The sequence below is a fragment of the Lutra lutra genome, chromosome 4, assembly GCF_902655055.1.
Source record: "Lutra lutra chromosome 4, mLutLut1.2, whole genome shotgun sequence".
Lineage (NCBI taxonomy): Eukaryota > Metazoa > Chordata > Mammalia > Carnivora > Mustelidae > Lutra > Lutra lutra.
The window spans coordinates 127,417,816-127,430,932 of record NC_062281.1 but is presented as its reverse complement, the minus strand read 5'-3'; the positions used below and the strand labels follow the sequence as shown (position 1 = coordinate 127,430,932).

Here is a 13,117-nt window from a genome sequence, read left to right as displayed (position 1 = left end):
TTGTCTTAGATTTCATATGTGAGATCATACATTATTTGTCCTTCTCTTCCTGACTTAGCATAAAGCCATCAATTTCTATCCATGTTGTTGCAAATGGCAAGATTACCTTCTTTATTATGGTTTAATAATATTTATATATATTATATAGAATTTATAGAACATATAATACAATTATTTATTCATTTATTCATTTATCTGACAATGGACACTTGGGTTGTTTCTGTGTCTTGATTACTGTAAATAATTCTGCAGTGACCATGGGAGTGAACATACATCTTTAGGATAGTGATATTGTTTCCTTTGATTATATACCCAGTAGTGAAATTGATGGATCATTTGTAGCTCTATTTTTAATTATTTGAGAAATTTCCATACTGTTTGTACATTGGCTACACCAATTGACATTCCTACCAGTGGTGCAGGGGTGGGGGGTCTCTTTTCTGCACATTTTCACCAATACTTATTATCTCTTATCTTTTTAATGACAGGCATTCTAACAGTTGTGAGGTGATATTTTATTATGGGTTTGATTTACATTTCCTTAATGATTAGTGATGTCAAGCACCTTTCTATCTACCTGCTGGCCATTTGTATGTATTCTTTGGAATAATATCCAGTTAGTCCTTACACTCATTTTTTAATTAGCTTTTTTTTTTTTTTTTGCTATTGAATTGTATGAGTTTTAAAAATATATTTTGGCTATTTACCCTTTATTAGATATATGATTTTCAAAATTTTTCCTATTATGGAGCTTGACTTTTCATTTTGTTGATGGTTTCCTTAGCTGTGCAAAAGCTTTTGAGTTTGGTGCAGTCCCACTTAATTATTTTAGCTTTTGTTGCCTTTGCCTTTAATATCAAATCCAAAAAAAAAAAAGTTGCCAAGAGCAACAATAAGGAGTTTACTCCTTATGTTTCCTGGGAGTTTTACCATTTCAAATTTTATGTTTAAATCTAATCCATTTTGTATTTTTTAATTTTTTATTTTTTTAACCTCCTTAATATTTTTATTTTGTTAGGATAAATTTATATCATGTACAACATATTTTTAAATGAGATTTTTTGCGTTTGAATCCTAGTTATGTTATTTATTAGCTATAGCTATACTTAAATTTTCTTTTTTTAAAACTTTTTTATTATGTTCAGTTAGCCAGTATATAGTACATCATTAGTTTTTATTAAGTTAATTTTTATTTATGGTGTAATATAGAATCCAGTCACATATTTCTGCATTTGTTTATCCATTTTCCCCCCACACTTTTATTTAAGAGACTATTCCTTCCCCATTGTATACTGTTGGCTAGTTGGTTATAATCTAATTGACCATACATGTATGGATTTATCTCTGGGTTTTTATTCTGTTCCATTGATCTGTCTTCCTGTTTTTATTCTGATACCACACTATATATCTATGTGTCTGTTTTTATTCTTATACCACACTATAGCTTTGTGAATACTATATCCATCTAGGCTGGATATAGTCCTTGAAAATAGAAGGAGAAATAAAAGCTTTCAGGACAAACAAAAACTAAAAGAATTTGAAAACACCAAACCAGCCCTATAGGAAATTTTGAAAGGCATTCTCTAAGCAAAGAAAGAGCCTAAAATTAACATAGACCAGAAAGGAACAGAGTCAATAAACAGTAACAGTCACCTTACAAGCAATACAATGGCACTAAATTCATATCTTTCAATAGTTACCCTGAATGTAAATGAGCTAAATGCCCCAATCAAAAAACACAGGGTATCAGAATGGATAAAAAAAAAAAAATAAATAAGACCATTGATATGCTGTCTACAAAAGACTCATTTTAGACCCAAAGACACCTCCAGATTTAAAGTGAGGGGGTGGAAGACAATTTGCTATGTTAATGAACATCTAAAGAAAGATGAAGTGGCAATCCTGTATAAGACAAATTATATTTTAATCCAAAGACTATAATAAGAGATGAAGAAGGACACTATATCATACTTAAAGGGTCAGTACAACAAGAAAATCTAACAATTTTAAATATCTATGTCCCTAACATGGGAGCAGCCAATTATATAAACCAATTAATAATAAAATCAAAGAAACACATCGACAATAATACAATAATATTAGGGGACTTTAACACCCCCCCGAAATGGATAGATCGCCTAAACAAAAGATCAGTAAGAAAATAAAGGCTTTAATGGCACACTGGACCAGATGGATGTCACAGATATATTCAGATCATTCCACCCCAAAGCAACAGAATACATATTCTTCTCTAGTGCACATGGAACATTCTCCAGAATAGATCACATCCTGGGTCACAAATCAGGTCTCAATTGATACCAAAAGATTAGGATCATTCCCTGCATATTTTCAGACCACAATGCTCTGAAACTAGAACTCAACCACAAGAGGAAAGATGGAAAGAACTCAAATACATGGAGGCTAAAGAGCATCCTACTAAAGAATGAATGGGTCAACCAGGAAATTAAAGAAGAATTTTTAAAAAATCATGGAAACAAATTAAAATAAAAACACAACTGTTCAAAATCTTTGAAATGCAGCAAAGGCAGTCCTAAGAAGAATGTATATAGCAATACGAGCGCTTCTCAAGAAAAAGAAAGGTCTCAAATACACAACCTAACCTAACCCTACACCTAAAGGAGCTGGAAAAAGAACAGCAAATAAAGCCTAAACCCAGGAGGAGAGGAGAAATAATAAAGATCAGAGCAGAAATCAATGAAATAAAAACTAAAAGAACAGTAGAACAGATGAACAAAAGTAGGAGATGGTTCTTTGAAAGAATTAATCAGATGGATAAAGCCGTGGCCAGACTTATCAACAAGAAAAGAGAAAGGACCTAAATAAATAAAATCATGAATGAAAGAGGAGAGATCACAACCAACACCAAAGAAATACAAACAATTATAATATATTATGAGCAACTATATGCCAGCAAATTTGACAATCTGGAAGAGATGGATGCATTCCCTAGAGAGGTATAAACTATCAAAGCTGAATGCTGAACCAGGAAGAAATGGGAAAACTGAACAGACCCATAACCAGTAAGGAAATTGAAGCAGTAATCAAAAAATCTCCCAACAAGCAAGAGTCCAAGGCCAGATGGCTTCCCAGGGGAATTCTACCAAACATTTATAGAATTAATACCTACTCTCCTGAAACTGTCCCATACATTAGAAATGGAAGGAAAACTTCCAAACTCATTTTATGAAGCCAGCATTACCTTGATCACAAAACCAGACAACGTTCCCATCAAAAAGGAGAATTAAGACCAATATCCCTGATGAACATGGATGCAAAAATTCTCACCAAAATATTAGGCAGTAGGATCCAACAGTACATTAAAAGGATTATTTACCATGACCAAGTGGGATTTATTCCTGGGCTGCAAGTTTGGTTCAACATCCACAGGTTAATCACAGTGTAGGGATAGCGGACTTATACCTCAATATTATAAAAATCATCTATGAAAAGCCCACAGAGAATATAATTCTCAATGGGGAAAACTAAGAGCTTTTCCCCTAAGGTCAGGAACATGGCAGGGATGTCTACTATCACCACAGTTATTCAACATAGTACTAGAAGTCCTAGCCTCAGCAATCAGACAACAAAAAGAAATAAAAGGCATCCGAATCAGCAAAAAAGAAGTCAATCTCTCATTCAGGTGATATGATACTTTATGTGGAAAACCCAAAAGACTCCACTCCAAAACTGCTAGAACTCATTCAGGAATTCAGTTAAGGATCAGGGTATAAAATCAATGCACAGAAATCAGTTGCATTTCTATACACCAATAGCAAGACAGAAGAAAGAGAAATTAAGGAGTCGATCCCATTCACAATTGAACCCAAAACCATAAGATACCTAGGAGTAAACCTAATCAAAGAGGCAAAGAATCTGTACTCAGAAAACTATAAAGTACTCATGAAAGAAAATGAGGAAGACACAAAGAAATGGAAAAAACATTCCAGGCTTATGGATTGGAAGAACAAATATTGTGAAAATCTATCTACACATTTAATGCAATCCCTATCAAAATACCATCAACTTTTTTCAAAGAAATGGAACAAATAATTCTAAAATTTATGTGTAACCAGAAAATACCCTGAATAGCCAGAGGAATGTTGGAAAAGAAAACCAAAGCTGGCAGCATCACAATTCCAGACTTTAAGCTCTATTACAAAGCTGTCATCATCAAGACAGTGTAGGACTGGCACAAAAACAGACACATAGATCAATGGAACAGAATAGAAAGCCTGGAAATGGACCCTCAATTCTATGGTCAACTAATCTTCAACAAAGCAGGAAAGAATGTCCAGTGGAAAAAAGACAATCTCTTCAACAACGGTGTTGGGAAAATTGGACAGCCACATGCAGAAGATGAAAACTGGACCTTTTCCTGACACCACACACAAAAAAAACAGACTCAAAATGGATGAAAGACCTCAATGTGAGACAGGTCTCCATCAAAATCCTTTAGGACCCCGTTGCCATGGCCGCCAAGGTTCGGTGCGGACGCGCAGAGGCGTGACTGAGAGTGAGAAGTCCTCGGAGTCCGGATCTAGCTTCCCGGGCCGCGAACCGAAGAGGTGCCATGGGCCGGATCACAGAAGATCTTATTAGACGGAATGCTGAACACAGTGACTGTGTAATTTTTTCCCTGGAAGAACTCTCCTTGCATCAGCAAGAAATAGAAAGGCTAGAACACATTGACACATGGTGCCAGGATTTAAAAATCCTCTATCTTCAAAATAACCTCATTGGAAAAATTGAAAATGTTGGCAAACTCAAGAAACTTGAATATTTGAATTTAGCTTTAAACAACATCGAAAAAATTGAAAATTTAGAAGGATGCGAATGGCTGACAAAACTCGACCTGACTGTAAATTTCATTGGAGAGTTGAGCAGCATTAAAACCCTAAAGCACAATATCCACCTGAAGGAGCTCTTTCTCATGGGTAACCCGTGTGCTGACTTTGACGGCTACAGGCAGTTCGTGGTGGCAACTCTTCAGCAATTAAAGTGGTTGGATGGTAAGGAAATAGAGCGATCAGAAAGGATTCAGGCATTGCAGAATTTTCCAGTAATTGAACAACAAATCAGAGAGCAAGAGAAAGCTTACTGCCTCAAAAGAGCCAAAGACAAGGAAGAGGCTCAGAGGAACCTGCGGGAAGAGGAGGAAAATGAAGCGAAGGGGAGAAGTTACCCCAGCTTTGAGGGACAGAGCCCATTTTCAGTAGAGAGCAACTGCCATGTCCAGGCGCCAGAAGGACAAGAAGGGGAATGCAACCAAAAAAAGTCCAAGGACAGTGAAGATGACCTGGAATTCTGGAACAAGCCCTCTTTGTTTACTCCTGAATCTCGATTGGAAACACTTAGGCATATGGAAAAACAGCGGAAAGACCAAGAAAAATTAAGTGAAAAGAAGAAGAAAGTGAAACCACCCAGGATTTTGATCACTAAAGATGGGAAGGCCTTGAACGTAAATGATCCCAAACTTGACTTCTCCTTGAAAGATGATGACAAACATAACCAGATCATCTTGGACCTTGCTGTCTATAGGTACATGGACACCTCTTTAATCGATGTTGACGTACAGCCAACTTATGTCCGGGTCATGGTCAAAGGAAAGCCATTCCAGCTTGTCCTTCCTGCAGAAGTCAAGCCTGACAGCAGTACCGCCAGACGATCTCAGACGACAGGGCATTTGGTGATCTGCATGCCCAAGGTAGACGGAGTAATCACAGGTTGGCGACGAACATCGAAATCTGAGAAAAGTACCTCGGACAGCAGCAGAGAGCGCCCAAACCAAAGAAGCGAGGAAATTGAGAAATTAGAAGTAGATCCTAGCAAGTATTCCTTCCCTGATGTGGCTAACATAGTTCAAGAGAAAAAACACAGACCCCGAAGAATTCAATCTGAACCCAAAATTACAGCAAGTGAAGAAGATCCTGACTTTGAAGATAACCCTGAAGTGCCTCCATTGATTTGAAACATCAAGCTGTACCGACGGACCCACCAGACCCAGTTCTGTTCATTGCAGAGTATGTGCAGACCATTTATGGAGTAAACACAGAGTTATTTATCAACGTTACTATTCCAGTGTTTTAGCTTCTACTTTATACACTAATATTCTTAAACTAGTTTAAAATTCAAATGTATACCTTAAAATGCTATAACTCATTTGTCTATAATAAAATGCTGACTAGTGCAAAAAAAAAAAAAAAATCCTTTAGGAGAACACAGGCCAGCAACCTCTTCGACCTCAGCCTCAGCAACTTCTTCCTAGAAACATCGCCAAAGGCCAAGGAAACAAGGGCAAAAATGAACTATTGTGACTTCATCAAGACAAAAAGCTTTTGCACACTGAAGGAAACAGTCAACAAAACCAAAAGACAACTGACAGAATGGGAAAAGATATTTACAAATGACATATCAGATAAAGGGCTAGTATCCAAAATCTATTAAGAACTTATGAAACTCAACACCCAAAGAGCAAATAATCCAATCAAGAAATGGGCAGAAGACATGAACAGACATTTCTACAAAGCAGACATCCAAATGGCCAACAGACACAAGACAAAGTGCTCAACGTCACTGGACATCAGGGAAATACAAATCAAAACCACAGTGAGATACCACTTCACACCAGTCAGAATGGCTAAAATTAACAAATCAGAAAATGACAGGTGTTGGTGAGGATGTGGAGAAAGGGAAACCCTCCTACACTGTTAGTGGGAATGCAAGCTGGGAATGAGCCACTCTGGGAAACAGTATAGAGGTTCCTCATAAAGTGGAAAATAGAGCTACCCTATGACCCAACAATTTCACTAGTGGGTATTTACCCTAAAGATGTAAATGTAGTGTTCTGAAGGAGCACCTGCTCCCAAATGTTTATAGCAGCAATGTCCACAATAGCCAAATTATGGATAGAGCCTAGATGTCTATCAACAGAAGAATGGATAAAGAGGATGTGGTATATATTCACAATATATCAAAAAACAAAATCATCCCATTTGCAATAATGTGGATGGAACTAGAGGGTATTATGCTAAGCAAAATAAGTCAATCAGAGAAACACAGTTGTCATATGATATCACTGATAGGAGGAATTTGAAAAACAAGACAGGTTCATAAGGGAAGGGAGGGAAAAATGAAACAAGATGAAACCAGAGAGAGAGATAAACCATAAGAGGCTCTTAATCTCAGGAAACAAACTGAGGATTGCTGGAGGGGAGGGGGATCGGAGGGATGGGGTGGCTGGGTGATGGGCATTGGGGAGGGTATGTGCTATGGTGAGTGCTGTGAATTGTGTAAGACTGATGAATCACAGACCTGTACCCCTGAAACAAATGATATATGTTAATTTTAAAAAGTGGGCATCTTAGTCTTGTTCCTGATTTTAAAGGAAAAAAGTTTCAGTTTTTCACCATTGAGTATGATGATAGCTGTAGTCTTGTCATATATGGCCTTTATTATGTTATGTCTCTTCAATATCCACTTCATCAAGTTTATATCATGAATGGATGGTAAATTTTGTCAAATGGTTTTTCTATATTTATTGAGATGACTATATGATTTTATTTTTCATTTTGTTAGTGTTGTATATCATATTGTTTGATTTACAGATGTTGAACCATACACATATCCCTGGAATAAATGCCGTTTGTTCATGGTGTGTGACCTTTTAGTGTGTTCTTGAATTTGATTTGGTAATATTTTTTTGCAGATTTTTGCATCTGTGCTCACCAGGAATATTGGCTCATAGTTTTATTTTCTTGTAGTGTCCCTGTCTGGTTTTAGCATCAGGGTAATGTCTGGTTTTAAAAAATGAATTTGGAGGGGCGCCTGGGTGGCTCAGTGGGTTAAGCCGCTGCCTTCGGCTCAGGTCATGATCTCGGAGTCCTGGGATCGAGTCCCGCATCGAGCACTCTGCTCAGCAGGGAGCCTGCTTCCTCCTGTCTCTCTGCCTGCCTCTCTGCCTGCTTGTGATCTCTCTCTGTCAAATAAATAAATAAAGTCTTAAAAAAAAAAGAAAGAAAAAGAAAAAAAAAGAAAAGAAAAAGAATGGTTCTCAGCCACTTTCTAAAAAAAAAAATGAATTTGGAAATATTTGTTCTTCAGTTTTTTGGAAGAGTTTAAGAAGGTTAGGTATTAAATTTTCTTTGTTTGGTAGAATTCACCAGTGAAACCATCTGGTCCTATACTTTTGTGTTTGGGGAGATTTTTGATTACTGAGTCAATCTTACTATTAATTGGTCTATTCAAGTTTTCTATTCCTTCCTGATTTTTCTGGGTAAGTGTATATTTCTAGGAATTTATCTATTTCTTCTAGGTTTTCAAATATTGGCATATAATTGTTGACAGCATTCTCTTATGATCCTTTATATTTATCAGTTATAATGCCACCTTATTCACTAACAATTTTTAACTATTTGAGTCCTCTATTTTTTGATGAGTCTAGCTAAAAGTTTGTCTATTTATATATAATTTTTTTAAAAAATCTCATCTTTTTTGATAGAAAATTGTTATTTTATATTTTTAGTCTCTATTTTACATATTTCTATTCTGTTTCTTTCCTTCTACTATCTTTGGGCTTTCTTTTGGTCCTTCTTTTTCTAGTTTCTTGAGGTGAAGAGTTAAGTAGGCTGTTTATTCAAATTCTTCCTTTTTTCTAATGTAGTCATTTATTGCTAGGATCATTCCTCTTAAAACTACTTTCGTTACATCTCATAAGTTTTGATATGTTGTGTTTTTGTTTTGATTTGTCTCAGTTTTGTTTTTCTCTTTTGATCTCTTATTTGACCTACTTGCTTTTTAGTAGCACATTGTTTAATCTCCACATATTTGTGAATTTTCCATTTTATTCCTATTATTGATTTTTAGTTTCATACTACTGTGGTCAGAAAAGATGCTCGGTATGATTTTAGTCAAAAGATACTTGAGATGATTTCAGTCTTCTTAAATGTACTAAGATGTAGTTTGAAAATAATAAGAAAAAAAATCCACATTGAAACAGGTGGAAGAGGCTGAGACAAACTGTTGCCATAAACCTCATCCCTGGAATAATGACATATAATCAGGGGGAAAAAATCACAACTCCCAGATTCTCCCTAAGAAGTGAAGTGTCTGTACTCAACATCTAGTGTCCAAATCTTTAAGATCTTTGCCTAAGGAATACAATCTGAAAACACATAGCTCTGAAAGTTAATGGGGCTTGTGTCCACAAGACCCACAAGACTAGAGTAAACAAAGAATCCGTTTTAATGGGCTTGCAAGGACTCTCTGGGGTGTTGTCTCTTCAGGGCTCAGTGCAGAGGCAGCAGACAGAAACAGCCATCTTCCAGTCTGAAACAAGTTTATATATATGCCTACATACAGGCTTTTGCAACTAATGCCCAAGGAACACACCCCTTCACCACCTGGCTTTTTTGGCCAGAGGAGCTTGCTATTGCAGGTCCTACAGGACTATAGCAAATGAAGAATCAGCTCTTAACTGGATATCCCCTTAGGTCTCAGTGCAGAGGGAGCAGACAAACACCCAGCTCCAGTCTTTTTCTAAAAGAGATCTACTAGCACACTTTAAAAGCTTCTACTTGAGCATGGAGTTTTCTATCAATGTGCTTCTAAGAGTTGATTGAAATCTTCCCCTTTGTGACACTGACAGGTCTTGGCACACCCTCAGCTACTGAGAGCCATTAAGAGACAAGAAGTCTGCTGAGACAGTCACACAGATTTGAGAGACAACCAAGAGCTAGGACCATCCTGTACTATAAAGTTTCATCTCATGCACAAGACCACTCCTTAAAGGCTGGAAGAAGGACTAATTTTATATAATGCACAGAAACCAAAACAAAAAATCACAGGATATATAGAAACAGGGGAATATGTTTCAAACAAAAGAACAAGATAAAACTCCAGAAACAGATCTTAATAAAATGATAAGTGTTTTATTTGATAGAGTTGAAAGTAATGGTTATAATGGTATTCACCAAGGCTAGGACAAAATGAGAATTTCAACAAAGAGATGGGAAATAGAAAGTATCAAATAGAAATCACATGCCTGAGGAATGTAATTGAACTAAATTTCTTTAGTTGAATTGAACTAAAAATTATTTTGAGAGGTTCAACAGCAGACTAAAACAAGCATGAGGGTCAGCAAACTCGAAGACAGAGCAGTGGAATTCATCTAATCCTGGGAGGCGGGGAGGAAAGAAAAAGTATGAAGATAGCTTAAGGGACTTATGGGACACTATCAAATAGACCAGTATTATATTAGAGGGCTCCCAAGAAGAGAAAAGAGAACAAAAAAGGCAGGAAGGTTAATAATAATAATGATAATGATAATGATTAATAATGGCTACAAACTTCACTCACCTGGAGGGAAAACAAAACAAAACAAAACAAAACACAAAAACAGACTTCCATATCCAGGAAGCCCAGAGAGTTAGAAATGAAAGGACTCCAAAGAGACTGATACTGAGACACATTATATTAACATACATTGTCAATAGTTAAAGACAAAGAAATAATCTTAAAAGCAACATGAGAAAAACAACTTGTTACATACAAGGGAACCCCCAAAAGAGTATTAGCACATTTTTCAGCAGAAACTTTGTAGGCCAGAGAGGATTGGCATGATATATTCAAAGTGCTGAAAGAAAAACAAAACAAAACAAAACAAAAACTTGCCAATCAAGAAAATTCTATCTGGCAAAGTGTCCTTCATAATTGAAGGTGAGTTAAAGAGTTTTCCAGACAATCAGAAGCTGAAGAAGTTTGTCACCGCTAAACCAGCTTTACAAGAAATATTAAAGGGATTTTTTTTCAAGCAGAAATGAAAGGATGCTAATTAGTAATGGGAAAACATGTGAAAGTATGTATCTCACTGGCAAGTGTAAACATATAGTTAAATTCTGAATAATCTAATGCTGCAATAGTGATGGATAAATCACTTACAAAGGAGGAAGATTAAAAGGCAAAAGTCATTAAAACAATTATGCAATAATTTGCTAATGGTACACACGATAAAAAGTTGTAAATGGTGACAATAAAACAAAATATTATGGGAGAGACTAAAAATGTAGATCTTTAGTATGTGTTTAAGCAAGTTTTTTCAGCTCAAAATAGATTTTAATAAATATATTTTACATGTGCCTTAATGATAGGTATGAAGCAAAAACCTATGTTAGATACACAGAAGATAAAGACAAAGGAATCTAAGGATACTACTATAGAAATGATCAAACACAAAAGAAGAGATAAAGAGAGGAAAAAAACAACAAAGAAATTGCTAAATAGCCAGAAAAAAAAAACAAAATGCAATAGTAAGTTCATACCCATCAATAAATACCTTAAATGTAAGTGGACTAAATTATCTAATCAAATGACATAAAAGTAGATGAATGGATAAAAATCAATACCCAATATTAAAATATACAAGGGACTCACTTCAGATTTTAGGGTACATGTAGACTGAAAGTGAGGAGATGAACAAAGATATTCCATGCAAATGGAAACCAAAAGAAAGCTGGGGTAACTGTTCTTACATCCAACAAAACAGACTTTGAAGCAAAGACTATGGTAAGAGACAAAGAGCAGTGTTACATAATGATAAGAGGTTATAAATTTGTAAATATTTATGTGCCCAATGTAGTAGCATCTAAATATATGAAGCAAATATTAACAGACATAAAGGAGGAATTTGATAGGAATACAATAATAATAGGGCCCTGAAATACTCTACTTTCACCAATGGATACATCAGCCACACAGAACATAGATAAGGAAATTACATTTAACCTTAATTATATATTAGATCAGATGAACATATCAGATAATTATAAAATATTCCATTCAACAGCAGCAGAATACATGTTCTTCTCAAGCACACATAGAACATGATCTTGAATAGATTATATGATTGACTACAAAACAGTGATATATATTTGACTCATAAATGTTTTTGAAGATTAAATACCCATATTATATTATACTTTTGACAATATGATAATCTGACAATATGATAAATAAAGGACTTATATGATGATTATAATAATGGGAATGATGATGATCATTTACATAACATTGACATTGTCACTACTGATTTTATTTTTAATTTTTCCCATACTATTTTTATTTTGTTTGTATTTTTTAGTTTTAGGTCTTCATATATTTTAGTTGCCTATTGTTTTGCAGTCTAAAAGATTTCAAGTAGTGAGGTTTAACACATTTATCTTTAGTTGGGCTTCTGTTCTACTGTGTATTTTATACTCTTAAGCTTTCACAGTATTTTTCCACCCCCCAGTTCTCTGCTTTTGCTAAATTAGTCAAAGTTTCTTTAGTCTTTTATTCTCTAGTGATTTGAGGATTATACATCTTATATTTATTCTACTACTTTAACATTTTGGTCATATACATACATTTATATGAATTCATATTTTAAACATATTTTACTCCAGCAATACAGAATGATCTTTTTAATAAAACAAAACTGGTAATCTCATTTCCCCATTTAATATTCTGGCTTCCTATTTTTGAAGATAAAAATTGAACACCTTAGCTTAGAAACAAAGGCCCTTCATTAACTGGTTTATTCTTCACTTTCTTTTTTTGTAACATCTGTTCCCCTTTTCTTTAGCCACCAAAACATGTTCTATGGTTTGAGGCTTCATGAATCCCCATATGCTCTTTTTCAAAATGGGATGCTTTTTCTTCTTTTATTTTTTTCTGATAAATCCTATCAAATTTCTTCTTTTTAAAGATTTTTAATTTATTTATTTGAGAGAGAGGAGAGAGAGTGACAGAGTGAGCACAAGTAGTGAAGAGGGGCAGAAGAAGAGGGAGAGGTACAAGCAGACTCCCTGCTGAGCAGGGAGCCTGATATAAAACTGGATCCCAGGACCCTGAGATCATGACCTGAGCTGAAGGCAGATGCTTAACCAACTGAGCCACCCAGGCGCCCTAAATCCTATCAAATTTCAGCATTAAGGTCAACTGCCATATCCTCTGGTAAACTTTCCTAACCACCTTCTCCACTCAAATCCTAGTTTTTAAAATTCTTCTCCTTTACTCAAGTGGCACTCTAGGTACCTCACCATAGCACCTGCTGTCCTGCAAC

General features: G+C 35.5%; 1 protein-coding gene across 1 annotated transcript; it reads left to right on the top strand.

Moving 5' to 3' along the window:
* The first annotated feature begins 4,514 nt into the window (after positions 1–4,514).
* LOC125098069 (dynein axonemal assembly factor 11-like) lies at positions 4,515–6,196 on the top strand. Its single transcript, XM_047726486.1, has one exon. The coding sequence runs from the start codon at positions 4,592–4,594 to the stop codon at positions 5,987–5,989; it is 1,398 nt and encodes a 465-aa protein (XP_047582442.1). The 5' UTR covers positions 4,515–4,591; the 3' UTR covers positions 5,990–6,196.
* The last annotated feature ends 6,921 nt before the right edge of the window (positions 6,197–13,117 follow it).